The following is a 23,765-nucleotide window of genomic DNA, read 5'->3' as shown; positions in this document are numbered from 1 at the left end:
TTGTTTTTCACACTCGAAGCGGTGTGTGCGCGCAGGAGTGGCCACACGGCGCTCAGTCGCTACTCGCTATGTTATCGCCCATGACCGGTGCGCTCGGCTCCTCTTCTCGCTCAAACCAAGAGTCCACTCCACCTCTTTCGAATGTCCTGTCTACTGGCAGGCGGCCAACCGAAGTGTGTGGAAATGACACCGCCAGGGCGGCAGAGATTTTCCTTCATTTCTCTCCTTCCCAATTGCAGACGGGCTGACATTGGCTAGAAAGTGGAGCAGCTCGTCAGGGACAATCAATGCGAATCGATCGAGCCGTGCGGTTGAGGTTGCGAGCTGGAAAATAACGCGGCAGCTTGAGAGAGGGAGAGAGAGGGAGGGGTGTTCAACACTGGCAGTAGTCAGCCAACCTCCCGCACACAAAAACACCCTCTCACTTGGACACACACATATACACACACAGTGTAAACCTTAATCTGTCACCAAACGCAGCCTTGCGGTCACTATTACGCAGAGCAATTTCATGCGTAATGAGTAATGCATTAATGTGTAATTGTGTTCACATCCTCAAAAAGAAAAAAAATAATGTATGTAGTAAACACTAATTGTAATTGACATGTCCATGACACGACCTATTAAAATTACCAACTTTATCATCAATGTTTAAGCCTCGCATAATCTGAAAAAAAGGGCACATTTGGGCACTTAAGAGCTATCCATTGAAGCACCAAACATGTACTTAATTACTGGGTTTGAAACCAAAGTTGAATTGTTATTATGCTCAATTCACACCTCACGTTCTGTGGAGGAATCACTAATGTGACAGGTAAGCATGGATGGCCACCTGTGAATCGCTTGGTTTGGGTCTCTTGTGATTACTTAATTCCTTGTTTGTTTAACTCATCATGCCATTTGTTGTAATTTAGCCAAGCCAAACGTTTATATTCTCTCCATGTCAGTAGAATATAGGCTATAGGTTGGTGTTGCTAGACTACCTGTAGGGCCTAAATGTACCATTAATCTATTAAATTAATAGTGCTGTTCCGCCATTTGGTTTATTATCATTCGAGAATTATTATTCGCATGTTTACCTGTAGGCTTCTGAGTTTACTGAGAGTGGCCGTGGGATAACAAGCAAGGGTTCCGTTCAAGGTAAGTGCACAATGGTCGCATCTATTCCCCCAAGACGCATTGCCGTGCATAAATTGGACACGCATTTCTCCGTAATCCCTGGAGTGTCTGGCATGGCTCTGGTAATATGCCGGGTCTCACCCTATCTCATATTAAGAAGACGTCAATCCCCTCGTCATCCCTTGCGCCTTTGGAAATCACTTTCATGCCGACCATCAGCCATACCAACTCTAAGCTCCGAGGCATGTGCATAGTGGAGTAGGGTGTGCACGAAATTTGAGGAACGGCGCGTATGCACTGCAAGGGGTCAATATTTACCACGTTACCAAAATATGGGTTATAACACTTATAACTGAACTCTTGTAATTGGTCACATGGGACTATTCATTTCAAATTGATTAAAAACACGCAGACATGAGTCCCTCACTTAGATTTGACATATAGTGCAGAGGAGCGCCTGTGCATCCTTGTTATTTTAAAACGGACCACATTTTTCCTGTCCGCTCTAGGCTTGTCTACATTCCTGATCTGGACCCTCAGAAGTCAATCTCTCTCACACACTCACGCACGTGCACACACACACACACATAGGTTGGGCATCATAGTTTCCGAAATTGTATTTTTTTCCACTGGTATGGGGTGTGTCAGAGAGAGTGTTACATCGAGAGCGCAATGGGTGAGAGAGTGGCCATGGGTAGGAGGCAGCAGCAAGCTGTGACACAGGAGACGTTCTTGTGGGCGCGCTGAGCCCTGGGGCTGCAGCCACACTCAGCTCTTTGTTGTTTTCTCTCTGTGCTAAGCGAGGCAGAGTACTTTCCTGAGCTGGCCGGGGGATTAGTGTTACACGGCCTCTTTCTCCAGCTGCACACATGACCAGCGCCACAGGAGAGACTCTAAAGGAAGCCTAGAAGAGGAGTGAGGGGTGAGAGGAAGGGAGAGAGAGAGAGATGAACATCCGGTTTCTCAGACACTGAGTACTGTTGCAAGACACGCACATTCTCCAAACATCACAGTGCAGCTCCCCTTTCTCACTCCCACACACCCTTATGAGAAGACAGTACCTCACCTCCCTGTGCAGCTGTCTTCCCCACCGTACACTTCCTGTTTTAGTCCAGAGGCTCATCCCATTCATCTGGCTGGCCTCCCTCCACTCATCAGTCCCCTCAGTATTGCCAAATTCAAGGACACACAAAATGTGGAAGGATATTGGGCCCTGCCTCAAGCCCCTGTAGTGAAAGAAAGAACCATAGTTTTGTGGGTGATATGGGTTCTCTGTGTGGGTAAATGTCCTCACCACAAGGTATATGACTCAAATATGCAGTAGAGTAGACTATAGTAGACTTTACCTGCGCCTCATCGCTCCAAGCTGCAGTGGGCTGCTGGCAGTCAACACTGGCGCGATTTCAAGGATTTGTTGTTCAGACCGCAAGCAATCACATGTTCATTCTCTGCACTCAGAATGTGATAGTCCGCAAACTACCCTTGCGATTCACGGAAAATGGACAGTCATTATATAGATTTAACATATGTTTGCGGTATCTAATGGCATTTAACTAAGACATCTCATCCACCTCTTAATTGCCTACAGCCACTGTAAATGCCACAGTGACTAGCTGATTGTGGCCCTCAAATGAATGGCACAAGCCGTTAAGCCTACATTATGAAAAAATCGAACTAACATTAGAGCCAAACCCAATGATAGACCGCCATCTAGTGGGAGAATAAAAAATCTAATTTGTGGCCTGGAAATAAAGACACCTTTATTTGTATATATATATATATATATGTATAATGTATATGTATTGTGTGTGAAATATTCCATACAACCTTTGGAGCAGCGTAGCACAAATACATAAGACTGGAATTCAGGTCTAGTGTAGTTGCAGGTTCTGTAACTTTGCTTAAATCATTCATTGAATGGGCTGGCAGTAATAAGAACAGCCAGGTCCTAAGTCTTAATGTAAAGTTTGCTGTAAAAAGGGACCTGAGCGAGACAACATGGTGGTATGAATCAGTTGGAATAATAGGAAGGCTACATGTTTCACAGTTGTATAAAAAAAGGTTCATTACGTAGGTTTCATTGTTGCTATCAAAACATCGGCAAAAGTCTCCCACATCAATAGGACACATGCAAGACTCGCCTAGCTAAATAAAAAGGTTAAAAAATATATATATTAAAACAAACCGTACAAGACATTCCTCTTTTCAAATTGACAAGGTCTTCAGATAAAATTGTAAAAGCACATATTTGAGCAAGGATATTAAATAAAACAGTGAAACCCACAACTTTAATAATCATGTTTATTACACAGTTTAATTAAGACAAGCTCCATGAGCTCCTGGGCAATTAAATATACAGAAGTTTGTCGGTCTGGAACTCAAGTCCTTGAGTCCAGGGTTCTGAGATCCAGCCAATGAGTCATTGGAGCTAAGTCAACAATGGCTGCTCAAATATACAAAGTGAGAAGACAGAATAATGAGTTCAATTTTTTTTTTTTTTATGAAAATAACTGAAAATACACCCCAATCAGATTGTTTCCTTCAACTTAGCCCACTTGAGGGTACAGTTCAACTCTCATCATATTCGTCTAATCTAGTGCTACTGTTGCTTAAAACATTTTAGAGCTTGTCTTGTGAAGTTGCCTTCAAACATGATTTAATACTCATGTCAAATCTTTGTCCTTTCAGGCTAGATCAAATGGACGATCAAGCTGCATTAATACCATTTCAGTCACAAACTACTTGTACCACCCAACTTATGTGCCTAACATTGGCCGTTTCCAAATCAGACCTACACCAAAAAAGACAGATTTTCCACCATTGAGAGAAAAATTGTATAATGAAGGCTCTCAAAGGTCGATCTAAAAGGGCACACATTTTTTTTTTAGCAAAAACAACAAGGAGTATATCATTTGACTAAGTTGAGGGAAAACAGTCATTTGGAAGTTATATTCAGATACTTCCATCAATAGATCGCCGTCTCATTATTCTATTGTCCCACTTCATACAGTGCGGATGGGTCCACGGGTACTTAACTATCATCTTAATGACAGTGATTAATATTGTGGTGGGGCTGAGGCGGGATCCTGGGCATACCGTAGCCAAACAGAAAAAAGTCCCCTAGTGGTTTCCAGAACCATAGTGACAGATTGAAAGTCATTTCTTATCATAGCCAAAAACACTCTCCAAGTCCCATCTCTCCCCACCCTTACCATCATCTCACAGGATAGCTGGAAGCACAGAGGGAAAAAAAGAAGAAAAAAGTTTTTGAAAAAAAATACAAATCCCTCAATCTTGGGAAAGCAAACCTTGGGTTCATAAAAAAATGAGAAGGAACGCTTCTTGGAATCAAATAAGAGTGGTCCTACATGGGTGCCGGTGGACATAGTGGCAGAAACAGACAGTGGGGTATACAATATGCAATCTGAAATATGTACAACACCGCAGCTGGACAGGTTGAAGGGGGTGAGGCAGGAGAATGGAGGTCAAGTGCGTAGGGAGAGGGAGGGTGTGGCTCAAAGAAATCACTCCAATGGAAACCAACAAGACTTTTTCCCTCTTTTTCGTTCAAAGCTCCCCAAGCCTTCGAATATAAAAAGGCAGATTATCTGCTGTTATGCCTTGCGACTACATTGCATATTTCTGTGTCCATTCCCGGGCTATTCTGTTGTATCTGGAATGACAGCAGGATACAAATCACTTTCCTTGTAGCACACAGGCTATACAAAAATGTGTTGAATGTTGAAAATGTGTAAGGCCTACTTTTCCCTGTCGGTCTTGTAGATGCGGGCGATCTCAGGAACTAGTGGGTCGTCTGGGTTTGGGTCACAGAGAAGTGAGCAGATGGACAGGAGGACTGTAGGACGACCAACAACAAGAGTCACCACAGTTCTGACAATCAACGTAAATCTCGGACCTCTTCCTGAGCATAATTCGGGACATACTTACCAGAATCTGTTGTGAACACTCAAACCATACTGGTTCAAGCCAACTGGAACAAATGATCTAGACCAACATACAAACATAAACCAAGAGCACCATTTTGGACTTACCTTTGGAGATGGTGAGTGCTGGCGACCACTGCGATCTCAGGATGTCCAAGCAGATGCTGCCATTGCTGTTGATGTTTGGGTGGTAGATTCTTGTGGTGAATGCAACCTATAGAGAGGACATGCTTTTTTTTCTGTATCTTGCAAATGTATTACATTTACACCATCTCCTTTACCGCAATGACGAGATGTCGCAAGCACTGAAAACAAACAGTCATGCATGACGGAATTTTACGATCAATGTAGATCTAGCTCATAGCTACATTAAAAGTCTGCCCACAAGTTCCAGGATACGTCCTTACCTTTGGTGGTTTGAAGGGATAGTCAGTGGGGAAGTGAATGGTCAAGAAGAACACGCCGCCCTGATACGGACTGTCATTCTGCAGAAAGGAAAATTGATGGTTACTATATGTCCCAGAATAAAGGCTGTGAACCCCTAAACTTTAAAGAGCAGAACAGGGGGGTATACTTACAGGTCCCATTATTGTAGCTTGCCAGTGAAACACTAGGTAAGAGAGGAGAAAACTGTTTAAATACACTATGAGCACCATTACAAGTAAATAGTGTTTCAATTAGATTTCCGTGCCAATATACAAATGACAACTGGTGTCATTGATGAATACCAGCATCAATCTTTATTGGCTCCCATCTATAGGCTACATTTCATCAACGGTATTCTTGGGAGTCAAATACTGTTTTCTGTGATTAAGATATGAACCATCATGAATATTGATTGAAATAGGTGGTGAAAGTCGTTTGCGGGTGGTGGTGTTGTGTGATAGAGGTTGAGGTGACTTACTGTCATCTCCCACTGGTCCTGCGGAGCACTGTGCTGGAGGGTCACGAGCCAAATCATTTAACTCCTAGGAGAAAAAAAATAAAAAAATAAACAGAGTTCTGATTTCTTCAAAAAAGTATAATACTTCCATGAACAATGCCTGTATTGTATGAGTAATTCAGTCAAACTGCATACAATGTCTCCAATGCTGAATGTGGGCTGGTATGTAGTAGGCTAGGCTCAGATTTGTTGCCAGAAGATAAAGACCTATCAAAATGTAACTAATTTCAAGGACTACAAATAACATTGTGGTCAGACCTGTCTTGTACGGGTTAGCGGGATTCATGTTTACTACTGAGCATCGTTTCCGCCACAACTGAAAGTAAGTCAGTTAAATGTCCTCAATGAAACAGAAATAATACTGGATTTAGAATAGCATGGACGGATACATATTTTCCTTTCAAAGTCTAACATTCTGTCAACTTCAATCGTTTTCATTAATCATTGATCAGCCAGTGTCAGATGAAAGCAACAGAGCAACTTCATTTTGATACTGAAGACAATGCTGGTAAAACAATTTTATAGCTAGTTACAGTAGCTAACTGGTTTGTTCAAGTCAAGTTTCTGAAGTAACTACTGGCATTAGACAGGTCAGGACCATGGTAGTTATGCCAAACGTGATTTTTGTTGGGGTGTAAACGATACCAGCAGCTGATGTTCATTTGTTTACTACAAGGAAGTAACGTTAGTAGGTAGTACTAGCTAGTAAGGAATTTCCCGAAAAACGTTAGCTAGCTAGTTACACTTGGCAAGCTATGATTAAAGCTAGTTAGCTATTTAGCCAAACTAACTAGCTACCACCGCCAGTATGCTAACTACCTAATTAACTAACTATAGTAAGCTAATTATAGCTTGCTAATCAATTTAGCTAACTAGCTAGTAGCCAATAACTCGTAGTTAACGTTAGTTACCTTGTTAGCTAGCATAGCGCACTGTTATCGATGTCATCTGCCGCTAAACTGTGCTAGCTAACTGCCTAGTAGCCAGCTAGCTAACGCTAGTTTCCAAAAGCAAATTAATCTGATCACAAGTTAGCCACCTGACCAGGCGGCAGGTGAGGAAAGCGGTCTAAATGTGGGCTAGCAAGACGTTTTGCTTTAGTAGCCTAGCTCGTAATTGTGCCAAAAAGCGAAGGCCAAAAGGGGGCTAGCTATTAGCTAGCACGGAAGCAAGATAACGTTACTTCCTTACCTTATGAATTCTTTTCAGGGCCATTGTTGTGTTCGTGCCGCTGTCAATGTACTGGTCGGTTTACTTCTGCGAAACAACGATTATTGCCTCTCCACCCAGATTTTACCCCCCGGAGTTTAAAATTAGTTTTTAAATGGTTGTCTTTACAGTACAATGCGGCGACTGACTATCGGAGTAGCCTAGCGAAACTGAAATACAGTGCGCTTCACCCGGCTCCTCCTAGCAGCTGTGGGAAGTGGGCACCGCATCACTTCTCGGTAGACTGTGACGCAATCGTCTGCTTGCGACACGCTACATCCGCTGGAAACGGTGGGACAGGTTAGAGCTATGCAACTGACATCATTTCTGAGTCTTTAGGCTACACAAATCCACTGGTTCCTCCCATATGACTCCATGATTTTATTAATTTGTGCTATATTTTCTAATGATTAGCTAGATGTATAAATAGGATAGCCCACTTGTATCCGTAATTAGGCCTACCCGTGTCATGGTCAACTTTATATGCATATGTAATAACTGTGGAACCATATGTGCAAGGGATGGACCTGCAACCTTATAGCTGTCAAAAAGAAAAAGCACTACAGAGATTGTTTCACTGTTTTCAGAGTTTTATTTTGTTCATGTACTATGCAACTGGTTAGAGTTAGAGTTACATCATAGAACATTTAGCCAAGCACATACATTTCTACAGTCATCACAAAGTCCTCGCCCGTCATGCCTACAAAATTCAGATGAAGAGAAGACCCACCAATCCGCGACTTCTATTGTAGCCATAGGCCTACATGGGAATGAGCTGTGGTGGGAAAAGTACCCAATAGTCATACTTGAGTAATAGTAAAGATACCTTAATAGGAAATTACTCAAGTAAAAGTTAGTCACCCAGTAAAATACTACCTTTGTAAAAGTATTTGGTTTTAAATATACTTAACTATCAAAAGTTAAAGCATAAATAATTTCAAATTCCTTATCTTTAACAAACCACAGCACAATTTTCCTGTTTTTTTTAACAAATGTACTGATAGGCACGGGCACACTCGAAACCTAAGACCTCATTTACAAACGAAGCATTTGTGTATAGTGAGTCCACCAGATCAGAAGCATTAGGGGAGATGACCAGGTTCGTTCTATTGATAAGTGCATGAATTTGAGAATTTTCCTGCCCTGCTAAGCATTCAAAATGTAACGGCTACATTTGGGTGTCAGGGAAAATGTATGCAGTAAAAAGAGAATTATTCTCTTTAGGAATGTAGCGAAGTAAAAGTAAAAGTTGTGGAAAAATATATAAATAGTTAAGTACAGACCCCCCCCCCCCCCCCCCAAAAAAAAAGTAGTACTTTAAGTACTTTAAGTAGTACTTTAAAGTAGTAGTGCTTTTAAGTACTTTCTACGTAAGTACTTTACACCACTGGGAATGAGTAAGGCATCCAAGCCAAGTTGGTTGAGCTACGTCATGAAACTTTGTTTCACTAGATGGATTCTTATGAGTTGCAAATTCTAGAAATTACTAGAACAAAAATAAAATGTCATGGCCAATATGGCCACATTATAGGCTGCACTGTATGTCTACCACCTGTCTATAATGTAAATTGTAAATGCTATTGTAAAGCGTATCCCCAATATACAAGTAGGTCTCTATAGGCTGCTAAAAAGATAGTTGAGATAAATAAAAAATAGTCTTCCTAGTGCTTGTGACACCACAGCACAGTGTGTTGTTGAGGTGGCAAAACAAGTTGTCTGTCTTTTGTAACTTACATTTTAGAATCCGCAGTGAATCGAGCCTACGGGAAGATGCCCTACCTGCGCCCAAACATTCAGCACTACGGACAGCGCTGCGATGAGCGCGGTCTGACAGGTCGATGGTTTCAGAACCACGGACACTGAACAGCGCCGCGCTCTGGCAGTTCATATAATGAGGATATTCATTCAAACCACCTGTTATGGGCCTGTGGCTGCAGGAAAACCTTCTGCTGTTAAGATTTCCACTTTCCTCTAACAGGCCTACTGATCCAAGATTGTTTGGCATCCAGACACATTTGGTCTGAGAGGCAGAACAGTTTGCGCAACCACATGCCATGGTTATGTGAACACTTCCAGGAAATGTTCTGTGTTGATTGGTTAGGTATTCAATGTGTTCTTGTCACACACACACATTTTGGGCTTGTCATCTCCTCTATGGATGCCACTTGTTCTCCCATAGGTCTCTCTGAATATTTGAAAATGTTGGAGAAATAACATCTCACACACAAAAAAATCAATGGCACAATGTTTTACCCCAGGAACCTTCACTGATACAACCATACTAAATACAGTAGGCGACAGACCTATGCGTCTCAGGGCACATCCCCACCCCTTTCAGCAAGTGCATAGAATACAAAAACATGGCGCGTGCGTGTTTTTGGGAATCCCCGGCTTTGCCTCCACCTGATGGCAGCATCAGGCAGCCCCGTGAAACATTTGCGTAGGAGTTCCCCTCAACGCCATGTCGGGGTGGTGCAGCGCGCAGTGAGGATCTCCTGAGCAGAGCTCTCTCTCTCCCACTCTGTCTCTCTGCCACCCCCTCCTAATTCGTTCCCTCCATCCTCCGCCACACGACAGCTTAGCACAGCACCCTCCTCAGCAGCATCCACCCTAACTGGGTAGCAGTAGTCATCCCCAGCGCAGGCAGTGATACACTGAGGGACGTATCCAAGTGATGCCACTGCACCAACCAAATCTCGCAACCGCGAAAACACACCGAGAATAAACAGTCACTTCCGCAAGGAGGACTAAAAACGAGTTTGCCTCAAGAGCGCAACTGCCCATGAAGATGTCTAACGTTGACATGGTCTTAAACGCCACGGATCGGGTAGTAAAAAGTGAGTGCATTTTCTTTGTTTTTTTAAATGATTTTATAGGCTATTAAGAGCTATACGCTATTAATTGTGTGCCGTTTAAGATCTCGTTTAGGGTTGGGTATTGCGTCATGTGGATGTCTGATGTGCTACATAAATAATTGTATTTTGCTCGGGACCTGTGATGTTGATAAACAGTGAAAGGCAGTGACTGTATTAATAGCTATAGCCTACAGACTGTGTGTGTCGGGGGGGGGGGGGGGGGGGGGGGGGGGGGTACTCTTCCTAATCGTGTCACGGCAATATGTTTTGCACTGTCCCAATGTGATTGTATTTAGTCATGGACAGGCAGAAGAAGATACTAAATGAGGCAGTGTTGCGGTGGAGGTCTTTGCGGTTGAGGCAGTGATGCAGCATGATTTCGCTGGCACTGTGATAGAGGGCGCTTGGTGAATACGTGGATCTACGTACTCACTGGGGGGATGAGGAGGGTTGCAATCTATATTGGAATTGTATGTGGCATTTTTCACTGTGGATGAGTAAAACATATAGGTTATCTTTGCTTGGATCTTGAGTTTGAAAGTACGCACTCGTTTCGATTAGGCCTATAATTCACGTTTCTTTGGCACGTGTGCCATAACGTCTGTGCTGCTATGATGTAGGCTATTAGTATGCATATCATAGAACATATAACATAATGTAGACCTGTAGCCTTTTCTTTCAATAGCCCTATTTTCTCTGCAATATCATTTTCTGGCGTCAAAAGTGCTGTCGTCTGCAATGATGTATAGGAGCTATGCTACAAGTAAAATAGTGTCGACTGAGCTTCAATAATAAGTCACTGTCTTTCCCGTCTCGTTCATGTTAAATGGCTTTTTATTATAAATGTGCCATCCCGTGGGATATAATACAGTTTTAGTCATTTTACGGTGGTGCGTCAGGGCTCCTCCTTGGGGTTGCCGCTTTCCAATATTGGAATAGTTTATTTCTGACGCATTTTATTTACAAATCGAGTCTCAATTGCACACCCAACCCCATGGCACTTGTCTGCAATTTAATCTAATGTAAACCCGAGTTCGGTGCTGCAGCTATCCAGGCCCGGACAGCAGCATTGTGATATATTGAATATGCATTGTTTAGAATAAAAATACTATAGCACTTGATTGAAAATAGGGCTATACATCTACTCTTAGGTTTATCGTAATGTAAGGGTGGGAACCTTATGTGGTCCGTGTTTCATAGGGGACTCTAATCTCTTGCAGAACATGTGAAAAGTATAAATTCAAGACGATCACTGCCTGCTAGACCCACCAAGCCCCTGACAACTGTCACATACAGGTCGCGTGCCCCTGCTCAGAAGTTGCATGCATCAACCAATGTCTGGGTGTCACGTCATCGACTGTTATGCCAGGCACCAGATTGCTATAACATGTGGTTAGTTTAGAAGTAAAATAACTATCCAGGCATTGTAAAATCTGGCATATGCTAATCTGTTGTGGAAGATTCTGTTTGTAAACCAAACTAATCTGTTTGGATTTAATGGGATGGTAGGATAAGGAACAGCACTAGTTCCCGTGTTTTGCTTGTCTTCACTGGTTATTTGGACAAATCACGATTTCCAAGGTGTTACAGGCTGACTACACCGCTCACGTCGCAAAATAAATGTAGAAAGCGTCTGTGTTGCCAAGGTCTAAAATACAAGTCAATTCTATTTGTGGCACCAACGAGTGTCTGTGTTGCCATGGTCTAAAATAGAAGTCAGTTCTATTTGTGGCACCAATGAGTGTCTGTGTTTCCAAGGTCTAAAATAGAAGTCAGTTCTATTTGTGATGCAGATCGGGCTGCAAGTCCTGCCTCTCCCACCTCCTCATTGGTTTATAGAAGCAGGTACCCACGTGCCATCTCCTCAAGACGAATGAGGTCAGTGGCGGTATTGCACCTAATTTATGAAAGTTGCCAATCGCAATATAAAGTCAAGAGAAGAAAAAGCCTGGAAGGAAGAGAGATGACTAGACATGATTCAGTTGACCGTTTTATGTGTGGATTAATAGGCGGGTGGAGAGGACCTTGTGCATTTCAGGTAAAATAACTCAATGTTTATATCCCAGGACAAATCAACAACAGCAAGCTAGCTCAATGGGACAAATTAACTAGCAAGTGCAAGCTAACTAGCTAAATTGCCATAAATGTTTAATGCTTTTTGACCTGTCCCCAAATTAATATAATTGGTTCAGAGTTTGTTTTGATATTTTGACCTGCATGTCGGGATCACGTTTGTTGTGTGGGACAAAATACATTTATGCACGATGGAGCACATGCGCAGCCGGTTTGGGTTCCGTGTTAGCATCTTTCAAATTTGGGGCGGCAGGGTGGCCTAGTGGTTAGAGCGTTGGACTAGTAACCGGGAGGTTGCAAGTTCAAACCCCCAAGCTGACAAGGTACAAACAAATCTGTCGTTCTGCACCTGAACAGGCTGTTCCTAGGCTGTCATTGAAAATAAGAATTTGTTCTTAACTGACTTGCCTATTTAAATAAAGGTAAAAAAATAAAATTGGGAAGGGAAGGTAACTTGAGAAGGTATGGGCCAAGAACTTCTTTTTTTAAAGGGGTGTAGGGGGTATGTTTTACCTTGGTTATCTTGTTATGAGTCCCACCCTTCAGCTCCATTCAACCCCTCCCATCTCTCTCTCAATCCCATCCATTTTGGATTTATATTTGCCATATATTTTACAACTGTGCTGTGATGATTGACAAAAGTACTGAACCTTTCTATTCTCATAGCTTCTACAGATTGTAAATTAAAAATAAACATTTTTGCTAAAATAATTCTTATATTATTGATTGACTGACTATGGCTTTTCAAACCATCCAGTATTGCTATCTGCAGTGTTAGTTCTAGAAAAATGTTGCAATTCTTCAGCCATTCCTGGACCTGTGACCAAAAACGAGCTACATATGGACAACACCAAAATAAATGATCTAATGACTCTGCCTCCTCACAGCAAACTCTTCAGAGCTGGGAAGAATGTATCCCCCATATATATAACATTCTATTGGTTGCAAGAATTTTGTATAGTAATTTAAATAGAAACATTTAAAGTTTTGTTGTTTTACTCCTCTAGATAGTTTAAAACTTTGAGATGTAGCCATTATTTACACCTGGGTTACTATACATAACTTTAACCCATTTTATAAGAGATTCCCCAAAATGTATATATATTAATTTATATAAAATGTATATATAAACTCCAGTCGTATTTTTCAAAAGCCTTTTCAAAATCAGCTATGAAAACCAGGCCTGTTGTCCCATATATTTTATAGTATTCTATTGTTTCCAGTATATGTCTTATATGTTTTATATTATCTCCATGTAAAAAACCTGTCTGATTAGGATGAATAATATCTGACAATACTTTAATTCTATGCGCCAAGCATTTTTCTAGGATTTTTGCATCACAACACTGAAGTGTAAGTGGTCTCCAATTTTTTAAATGGACTGGCTCTTATATCTACACACACACACCACTTGGGTCCTGTTTCAGTAATAATGTTATCAGAACTTCTTGTTGCATGTCTGATAATCTACCATTTACAGTGGGGCAAAAAAGTATTTAGTCAGCCATCAATTGTGCAAGTTCTCCCTCTTAAAAAGATGACAGAGGCCTGTAATTTTCATCATAGGTACACTTCAACAATGACAGACAAAATGACGGAAAAATATCCAGAAAATCACATTTTAGGATTTTTTATGAATTTATTTGCAAATTATGGTGGAAAATAAGTATTTGGTCAATAACAAAAGTTTATCTCAATACTTTGTTATATACCCTTTGTTGGCAATGACAGAGGTCAAACGTTTTCTGTAAGTCTTCACAAGGTTTTCACACACTGTTGCTGGTATTTTGGCCCATTCCTCCATGCAGATCTCCTCTAGAGCAGTGATGTTTTGGGGCTGTTGCTGGGCAACACAGACTTTCAACTCCCTCCAAAGATTTTCTATGGGGTTGTGATCTGGAGATTGGCTAGGCCACTCCAGGACCTTGAAATGCTTCTTACGAAGCCACTCCTTCGTTGCCCGGGCAGTGTGTTTGGGATCATTGTAATGCTGAAAGACCCAGCCACGTTTCATCTTCAATGCCCTTGCTGATGGTAGGCTTTGTTACTTTTGTCCCAGCTCTCTGCAGGTCATTCACTAGGTCCCCCCATGTGGTTCTGGGATTTTTACTCACCGTTGTGATCATTTTGACCCCACGGGGTGAGATCTTGCGTGGAGCCCCAGATCGAGGGAGATTATTAGTGGTCTTGTATGTCTTCCATTTCCTAATGATTGCTCCCACAGTTGATTTCTTCAAACCAAGCTGCTTACCTATTGCAGATTCAGTCTTCCCAGCCTGGTGCAGGTCTACAATTTTGTTTCTGGTGTCCTTTGACAGCTCTTTGGTCTTGGCCATAGTGGAGTTTGGAGTGTGACTGTTTGAGATTGTGGACAGGTGTCTTTTATACTGATAACAAGTTCAAACAGGTGCCATTAATACAGGTAACGAGTGGAGGACAGAGGAGCCTCTTAAAGAAGACGTTACAGGTCTGTGAGAGCCAGAAATCTTGCTTGTTTGTAGGTGACCAAATACTTATTTTCCACCATAATTTGCAAATAAATTCATAAAAAATCCTACAATGTGATTTTCAGGATTTTGTTTCTCATTTTGCCTGTCATAGTTGAAGTGTAACCTATGATGAAAATGACAGGCCTCTCTCATCTATTTAAGTGGGAGAACTTGCACAATTGGTGGCTGACTAAATAATTTTTTGCCCCACTATATATAGGAGTGGTTAAAACATGCTAATAATGGTCCTCTGAGTATATAAAAAAAAATTACTTCCACTGGTATGCCATCCAGCCCTGGAGTTCCCAGCCTTAAAGGCTTTAGTTGCATCAAGAAGTTCCTCTGTAATTTGGCCTTCACATGAGTCTTTCTGTACAGATGTTAATTTTACATTATTAGAAAAAAAATCCATACAATTAGTTTCAGTTAGTGGAGATGGAGACTGAAACAAAAACATTCTTAAAGTACTTTACTTCCCCTTTCTAAATATCAGTCGGTGAATTATGCGTGACTCCATTTGTAACAAGTTAACACATTTTGGTAGCATTTCTATATTGAAGATTGAAAAGAATTTGGTGCATTTTTCCCCATAGTCCATCCAGTTGGCTTTATTTGTATAATATATTACACTGGGTCTTTCTTGAATAAGTTCCTCCATTTCTTAGTTTTTCTTCTAACGTATTCTGTGCCTCTATGGTACAGCTTAAGTTCTTGACCCAGAACTTAAGCAGCTGACCAATTACATGAGACTTTAGTTCTGGGTTAACCGAGAGTACATATAAACCAGAGGCTGGTGGGAGGAGCTACAGGAGGACAGGCTCATTGTAATGGCTGTAATGGATTAAATAGAACTGTGTCGAACATATTGAAACCACGTTTGAGTCAGTTCCATAAATTACATTCCAGCCATTACAATGAGCCTGTCCTCCTATAGCTTCTCCCACCAGCCTCCTCTGATATAAATTGATAGGCCTATACAACATGGGAATATTTTCCAGTCTTGAATTTCGCCTCGGGTTTGCTCTCCTCATGGAGGATTGGTAGGCGAAGGGTTGCAATTTGTTTCAGAATGAGTGGGCTCTTCAAATTGTCCCAGTGCGCCTACAGTACTACAATGGGCAGGGCAAAATGATTTGATGATGCTATGGTGGGACCATCCCCACATCCAATAGGTCAAAGCTACAAAAACACAGATGTAGCCTATAATATGTCATACAGGCTCAGGCATATACATTAATATTGCCTACAGGTACTTGGGAAAAAATGGCATATATCGTGACACAAGGTGAGACCCAGATGGTTGGAGTCTTAATGTTTATTAATCCAAAAGGAGTAGGCAAGAGAATGGTCGTGGACAGGTAAAAGGTCAAAACCAGATCAGAGTCCAGGTGGTACAGAGTGGCAGACAGGCTTGTGGTCAAGGCAGGCACCGAGTCCAGAAACAGGCAAGGGTCAAAACCGGGGAGACTAAAAAAAGGAGAATAGCAAAAAGCAGGAGAACGGGAAAACTGCTGGTTGACTTGGAACATACAAGATTAACTGGCCCAGAGAGACAGGAAACAGTGATAAATACACTGGGGAAAACAAGCAACACCTGGAGGGGGTGGAGACAATCACAATGACAGGTGAAACAGATCAGGATGTGACAGTAGCCCCCCACCCAGGACACCACCTGGCATCCTACCTGGGTGCATACCTGGCTGACTGGGATATTGGTGGTCAAAATCGTTGATAAGGGCCAGGTCCAGGATGTCTTTAGCAGGGACCCAGCACCATTCCTCCGGGCCATACTCCTCCCAGTTAACATGGTACTGGAAAACCCCTGCTTTGGGATCGAACCCTCAGGAGGCGTCTCACTGTATATGCTGTCTATCCATTGATGATGACTGGGGGGGGGGGGCATGGAAACAGAAGACAAAGGACTGAGACACGGGCTTAATCCTTGACACATTGAATGTAGGGTGAATATGGAGGGTACGAGGTAACACAAGACGGACAGCAGTGGAACTCAGGACTCTGGAGATGGGAAAAGGACAAATGAACAGATGAACAAAATGAACAAAAACAGCTTGCGGGACTCTACCCTAGGCAGACTCTACCCTAGGCAGATCCCGAGTGGAAAGCCATACCTTCTGCTCAATGCGGTAGTGGGGGCTGGGGTCCGGCGACGGTCCTCTTGTCGACGATACCTGGAGTTGGTCTTGAGAATAGCCACCCTGGCTCTTCTCCAGGTACGTCGACAGCGGCGGACGAACATCTGGGCCGAGGGTATGCTGACCTCCTACTCTTGTTCTGGGAAGAGTAGAGGCTGACTCCTGTTTTGAGGGCTGGCCGACAACCCAAATAAGGGTGCAGAATGCCTTCCAGAACGGAGACAAGAACACCGATCGAAGACCATGTCTAACAAGAGACCATGGATCCGGAAAACATGCTGCACCATAAGCTGGGCTGTCTCCTTGGCAGAAGGTAGTTTGGGGAGAGGGATGAAATGGGCAGTCTTGGAGAACCGAGTGACTACCGTCAGAATGACAGTGTTGCTGTCAGATGGAGGGTGCCCAGTGACAAAGTCCAGAGATATGAGACCAGGGACGATGAGGGACCGGTAGTGGCTGAAGGAGGCCAAAAGGAGCTTGCCGTGAAGTCTTGTTCTGAGCACACACTGTGCATGCGGCAATGAAGGCAGAGACGTCAGGAACCATTGTGGGCCACCAGAAACGTTGTCGGAGGAAGGCTAGTGTACGACGGGACCCTGGATGACATGTCAGCCTGGAGGAATGAGCCCATTCCAGGACCAGACTGGGTTAGGGACAAACAGCCGGTTAGCCAGACCCCCTTCAGGTCCAGGCTGGGAGCGTTGCACCTCGCGAACCAGGTTCTCAATAGCCCAATCCACAGTGGCAGCAAGGCATGAGGTAGAGAGAATAGTTTCCGAGGTTAAGGGTGTTAACTGTATAGACAGGAGAGAGCATCAGGCTTGCTGTTGTGAACCGATGCTTCAGGTTCACAAAGGCTTTGTCGACAGCTGCAGAGCATTTGAACGGTACCTTGGGAGAGGAGAGTGCCGAGAGGAGGGCCACCAGGGTGCTGTAAGCCTGAATGAAGCGGCGGTAGAAGTTAGCAAAACCAAGAAACCATTGCAACTGCACCCTGGACGTTTGTTGAGGCCAATCCACCACTGCTTTCACCTATCCAGGATCCATCTGAACATCGCCCTCAGCAATGGCATATCCCAGAAAGGTGATAGTAGAGCGATGGAACTCACTTCTTGGCTTTCACAAACAATTGGTTCTCCATGAGGTGCTGAAGGACCTGTCTGACATGAAGTACATGTTCTTGGGCAGTGGTAAAAAAAAACAGGATGTCGTCAAGGTAAACAAACAAAGTGGTTTAGCATGTCCCGGACCACATCGTTTACCAAAGCCTGGAAAACAGCAGGGCGTTGGTAAGTCTACATGGCATGACCTGGTACTCATAATGTCCACTGGCTGGGTTGAAGGCTGTCTTCCACTCATCCCCCTCACGTATCCGAACCAAGGTTAGGCATTCCAAAGATCCAACTTGGAAAACATGGTGGCCCCCTGGAGAGGTTCAAATGCATAGAAGAGGTGGGGGGGTAACAATTTTTTAACAGTAATGTCGTTAAGTCCCCAGTAGTCAATGCAAGGACACAGGGTCTTGTCCTCCTCCACAAAGGACTCTGCGCCAGCAGGAGATGCGGAAGGATGGTCCCAGTGGCCAAAGACTCCTCTATGTACTCCTCTATAGCATTGGTCTCTGGTCCGGACAGAGAATACAACCAACCCCGGGGGGGTGTATTGCCTGGGAGAAGATCAATGGCACAATCATAAGGATGGTGTGGGGGAAGGGAAGTAGCACATGCCTTACTGAACACTTCCAGGAGGTCATGGTATTCAGTGGGAATACCAGAGACATCCACAGTCTTGCCAACATCCTGAGGAAGACGGCTTGGGGAAGGCTGTGCTGCTTGAAGGCAGTGGGAATGGCAAAATGGGCTCCAACCCAGGATGGAGCTTGTGGTCCAGTCAATTACAGGATTGTGCTTTTGGAGCCAGCAAAATCCCAAAACAACTGGAACATGGGGAGATGTGAGGAGGAACCGTGGTTTCACTGTTGTTACCAGAAACCCGTAATTGAACGGGCACAGTACTATGAGTGACTTCCCCTATAGAGCGTCTGTCCAGTGCCCTAGCATCCATGGGAACAGAGAGAGGCTGAGTGTGAATACCAAGCTCCGTAGCTATCGTGGCATCTATAAGGCATTCATCAGCCCCAGAGTCAATGAGCACTCAAACTTAGACTGGTCTCCCCACAGCCTAAGCACAAAAAAGGGTGTGCGGGTGATGGGAATAGGGAACTCCCAGTCTGACACACCATAGTACTGGTACCCACTAGAGACAAGGGTTTCCTAATAGGGCAGGGAGCTATAAAATGTCCTGCCCCTCCACAGTACAGACAACAGTTACTATTCATCCTCCCTGAGCGTTACCTCAACTGATAACCTAGCTCTTCCCAACTGCATAGGCGCAGGAGTATCCAACTCACCTGTCATAGATTCACCAGAGGGCTCGGATGGCTTCGAATCCTCTCGGAAAAGCTGCCTTCGGAAACTTCCCGATTGCCTCGAGGTGAACGAATATGCCCGAGACCAGAACTCCTACTCCTGCGTTCCCTTAGGCGTCCATCGATTTTAATGGTAAGGGCAATATGGGAGTCGAGGGCCACCGGCAATTCCTGAGCAGTATCGAAAAGGGACTTCGGATTCCAGGCACTCTTGGGGGCCAACTTGTGAAAATCAACCGCGTAGTCTGCCACACTACGGGAGTTGACGTAAGTCAAGCAGTTTACTGGCCGCCTTTTTCCAGGATACCGGAGACTCAAATACCTTTCTCACCTCTGCCATAAATTCCTCCAGATGACCACAAATGGCAGATTGTTGCTCCTAAACTGCCGTAGCCCAGGAGAGCGCCCTTCTTGACATTAGCGTAATAATATATCTTTGAGCGGTCTGAAGGAAACGAAGATGGCTGTAGCTCAAAAATAAGCGAGCACTGAGCAAGAAAACCCCAGCAGGTACCAGGATTCACCAAATATCCCTCCGGAGGTGGTAAGCGGGGTTCTCGGGGAGCTGGGATAGGCTGTACAAACGCACCACAGATAGGGGAAAAAAATTACTGGGTGATTGTTTTTTTCCCCAGAGGTGGCAGGCAGCCTCTGAGCTAACTCCCTGATTTGCTCCAGAATAGCCTTGAACCCATGGTTGTGGCATTCCCTCAAGGAACTGAGCCCTTCTAAAAGGCCCTGTAACAACTAGTGTCTTCCAATGGTGGCTCCCTGCAGGGAGACAACGTGGAGGAGCTGATCCAAGTCTGCTGGGTCGGTCATGGCCAGTTCGTACTATCATGACAAGGCGAGACCCAGATGCAGACCCAGGAGGCAGATGGTTGGAGTCTTAATGTTTATTAATCCAAAAGGAGTAGGACAGAGAATGGTCGTGGACAGGCAAAAAGTCAAAACCAGATCAGAGTCCAGGAGGTACAGAGTGGCAGACAGGCTCATGGTCAAGGCAGCTCATGGTCAAAACCAGGAAGACTAGAAAAAGGAGAATAGCAAAAAGCAGGTGAACGGGAAAACCACTGGCTGACTTGGCACATACAAGACAAACTGGCACAGAGACAGGAAACACAGGGATAAATACACTGGGGAAAACAAGCGACACCTGGAGGGGGTGGAGACAATAATGAGGACAGGTGAAACTGATCAGGGTGTTACACATATATGACTGGTATTGGATATATCAACTTTTGGGGTGAATATTATGCATAGGCTGTCTTCTTGTAATGTATTCCTGCATACTATCTAACTTCTTGTTAGTACAATAAGTAACCAGTTCCATTGAAGACATCATCATTTATTTGTCATATGTTTAATCTTTTTGGGGCTATTGCCAATAGGGGAATTTAATAATAATCGCTTTAGAAGCAGAACACATTTAAGTTGTAATGAGTTAGCAAAAGAATGTGCTGCATGATAGTAAGTCAGCAAGCATTGCAAGGATGGATCCCTTCGTACTCAATTCCATTCTGAGAGGGTATAGCTAAGTAGTTTTGGAAAGGGACTGTTTTGAACAGGTGACAATACAGAGATCATCTCTGCATCTCAACGAGTGAGTGTTTTTGCAGAGAGGACAAAGGGTTGACAGTGGAATGGGTTCACTCAAAGTTGACTGTAGTTGTTAATACAGGAACATCCGTCTTCTGTGGGTCAGTTGCATCGTAAGGGAGGAGGGATATGCTGGATGAACCCCTGCAACTGTGTATTAAATGTGAAGGGATTTCAGGAGGACCACACCCATGTCAATGCCTGTGCCATCCCTGGCAGGTCTGGTAAATGCAGCAATCTCATAGCACTAGAAATGCATTAACCGATCAATCAATTTGAGTAATATCTTCATGCTGCTCACAAAAACATCTATTTTGAGGTGGCTGAAGATTGAGGAATTGTGGTACTACTTGGTGCTTGTTTTGAGATCCTAATACCCTACACAGCTGCAGCTGTGGCAAATACAGTACCAGTCAAAAGTTTGGCCACACCTACTCATTTTATATTTGAGATTCTTCAAAGTAGCCACCCTTTGCCTTGATGACCGCTTTGTACACTCTTGGCATTCTCTCAATCAGATTCATGAGGTAGTCACCTGGAATGCATTTCATTTAACAGGTATGCCCTGTTCAATAGTGGAATTTATTTCCTTCTTAATGCGTTTGACCCAATCAGTTGTGTTGTGACAAGGTAGGGGTGGTAAAAGACCAAGTCCATATTATGGCAAGAACAGGTGAAATAAGCAAAGAAAAACGACAGTCCATCATTCATTTTCCTGATTGACTGAAGGTCAGTGTGGGGTGTGGGGGCGCTTTGCTGGTAAAACTGTCAGTTATTTATTTAGAATTCAAGTCACACTTAACCAGCATGGCTACCACAGCATTCTGCAGCGATACGCTATCAGATCTGGATTGTGCTTAGTGGGACTATCATTTGTTTTTCAATAGGACAATGACCCAACACACACCTCCAGACTGTATTAGGGCTATTTGACCAAGAAGGAGAGTGATGGAGTGCTGCATCAGATGACCTGGCATCCACAATCGTCCGACCTCAACCCAATTGAGATGGTTTGGGATGAGTTGGACCGCAGAGTGAAGGAAAAGCATCCAACAAGTGCTCAGCATATATGGGAACTCCTTGAAGCCTGTTGGAAAAGAATTCCAGGTGATGCTGGTTGAAAGAATGCCAAGAGTGTGCAAAGCTGTCATCAAGGCAAATGGTGGCTACTTTGAAGAATCTAAAGTATCAAATGTATTTTGATTTGTTTAACACATTTTTGGTTACTACATGATTCCATATGTGTTATTTCATAGTTTTGATGTCTTCACTATTATTTTACAATGTAGAAAATATTACAAATAAAGCTTACTTCGTTGTTTTATTTTTATTATTTTCACTGCATCAGGGATAGCGTGCAGGGTGCTGTTTTCACAGTAGAGTAGAGTACAGTATAATTGACTGTATTGTACTTTACTGTATTTTATACTGTACTGAACTCTACTGAACTATACTCTACTGTACTCTATTGTACTTTATATACTGTATACTGTGCTGTAATGTCCAAACTTGTGAAACAGATTTCTATGATTGGTAAAGATTTGGTCCACTCCGCACCAACCAAATCTTGATTTGATCTGGTCTTGTTTGGGTGCGGAGCTCATTAGAATAATAGCCAGTGTGTAAAAACAATATTCAAACACTTAATGTAGTACAATAAACAAAACAGATTTAGCTGATAGCTGACACCCCATTCTTTCTACCGACATCTTGGAATCTTAATTCGGAGTAGATATTTAACAGTTTTTGAAAAACACAGTCGCATAAAAATCGGAGGGAAATTTGATTGTCATTCTGTTACCAAACCTTACATCTGCAGGTTCTTCTAGTAATAAATGTGTTGTTTTAAAATGTTCAGGGGGAAATGGTTCAAAGTAGTCCTTGTGCATAGAGTTGTATGGTTCGTTTAACTTTGCAACCAATGGTTTTTGTTTGGCAGAGTGATAAAGTGAAAAAGGTGAGTCTGCGTCATTCAGTTAACATGGAATTGCCCTGAAGCAAAGCTTAGCACATAGCTAAACATACTGGCCTATAAATGACTCACCTGTGTGTTTAAGCGTTTGTTTTCCTGTTTGATTTTACTCAGCGTTTATTTTTACGATGTCACACTTAATCTTATGTTCTCTTAGAGTTATATATCAGGTGGTAAGATGTTAACCTCTGATGTTGTCACATCATTTCCCTCTGGTACTCAGTGATGGATACTATCATATGTCCATTTCCTACATCCTCCCACCTAACAGGACAGCGTCACAATGGCATGTGCTACATTCACAGTGGCATGAGTACTGTTTTATTGGTTCAAGGAGAGCCCTCTATTTACAAGTAGGGTCTCGGGAGTGTGTATTGACCTCACTCTTCAGCACTGTGATACATGATTGGTCCACACAGGAAATGTAACAGAGAGGGAAGAGGGTTCATTGAAAAAGCTGCCCTAGGTGCTGTTCTTCTCTGTCACACAGCTGGACTACTGTACCTTCTCTGTGTTGGAGGGTGGGTGGCCACCAGGGATCATGGGGATTTTAGTCTTTGTATAGAGGAATGAGGATATTAGTGATGCCTATGAGTAGGGTTGTTGTGACCAGGACATGAACTGGCTATTGGAGGAGAGGAGACTGTGTCTGCCACTTGGCCTGGTCCCATGTCAGGGCATATCTGGAGAGTGTGAACAAGCAAGCTAGGCTCTTAGAGTGATTCTAGGACATTATAGGTGTTAGTTCAGGTGGGGCTCGGTAAATCACTGTGGATCGAATGCCTTTTGTCTGAGAGAGGGAACCCTCACAATACCCAATTTATTTTCAGAACAAAACGGAGACAATCATGGAAAGGGCTGACCTATCAGTAGAGGCACTTCTGGATTTAGACAGCCAGTCAGTAAGCACACAGGGGGAAATCTCTCTTCTGAAATATGATTATGACACATGCAGTCTCTCAGTTTTTCTCTCCCAAAGCT

General features: G+C 43.3%; 2 protein-coding genes across 3 annotated transcripts in view; one reads left to right on the top strand and one right to left on the bottom strand.

Moving 5' to 3' along the window:
- Positions 1-3,406: 3,406 nt before the first annotated feature.
- On the bottom strand, positions 3,407-7,504 carry LOC110534117 (ubiquitin-conjugating enzyme E2 D2). Its single transcript, XM_021618795.3, has 7 exons — positions 7,198-7,504; positions 5,968-6,031; positions 5,642-5,673; positions 5,471-5,548; positions 5,172-5,277; positions 4,882-4,975; positions 3,407-4,792 (listed from the first exon to the last, which is right to left on the bottom strand). The coding sequence occupies exons 1-7, from the start codon at positions 7,219-7,221 to the stop codon at positions 4,747-4,749; spliced, it is 444 nt and encodes a 147-aa protein (XP_021474470.1). The 5' UTR covers positions 7,222-7,504; the 3' UTR covers positions 3,407-4,746.
- A 2,145-nt stretch (positions 7,505-9,649) lies between these two features.
- Positions 9,650-23,765, top strand: part of LOC110534116 (protein phosphatase 3 catalytic subunit alpha) — a 53,362-nt gene continuing 39,246 nt past the window's right edge. The window contains exon 1 of one of the 2 annotated variants that reach the window (XM_021618794.3): positions 9,650-10,052. In XM_021618794.3, coding sequence (XP_021474469.2) covers positions 9,998-10,052 — 55 coding nt within the window. In that variant the 5' untranslated portion in view covers positions 9,650-9,997. The remainder of the gene's footprint in view (positions 10,053-23,765) is intronic. The other variant, XM_090186888.1, reaches the window with a different exon arrangement.

This window comes from Oncorhynchus mykiss, chromosome 10, assembly GCF_057628025.1.
Source record: "Oncorhynchus mykiss isolate SJ-2025 chromosome 10, ASM5762802v1, whole genome shotgun sequence".
NCBI lineage: Eukaryota > Metazoa > Chordata > Actinopteri > Salmoniformes > Salmonidae > Oncorhynchus > Oncorhynchus mykiss.
The sequence above is the reverse complement of the archived record's forward strand: the minus strand, read 5'-3'. Positions and strand labels throughout refer to the sequence as shown.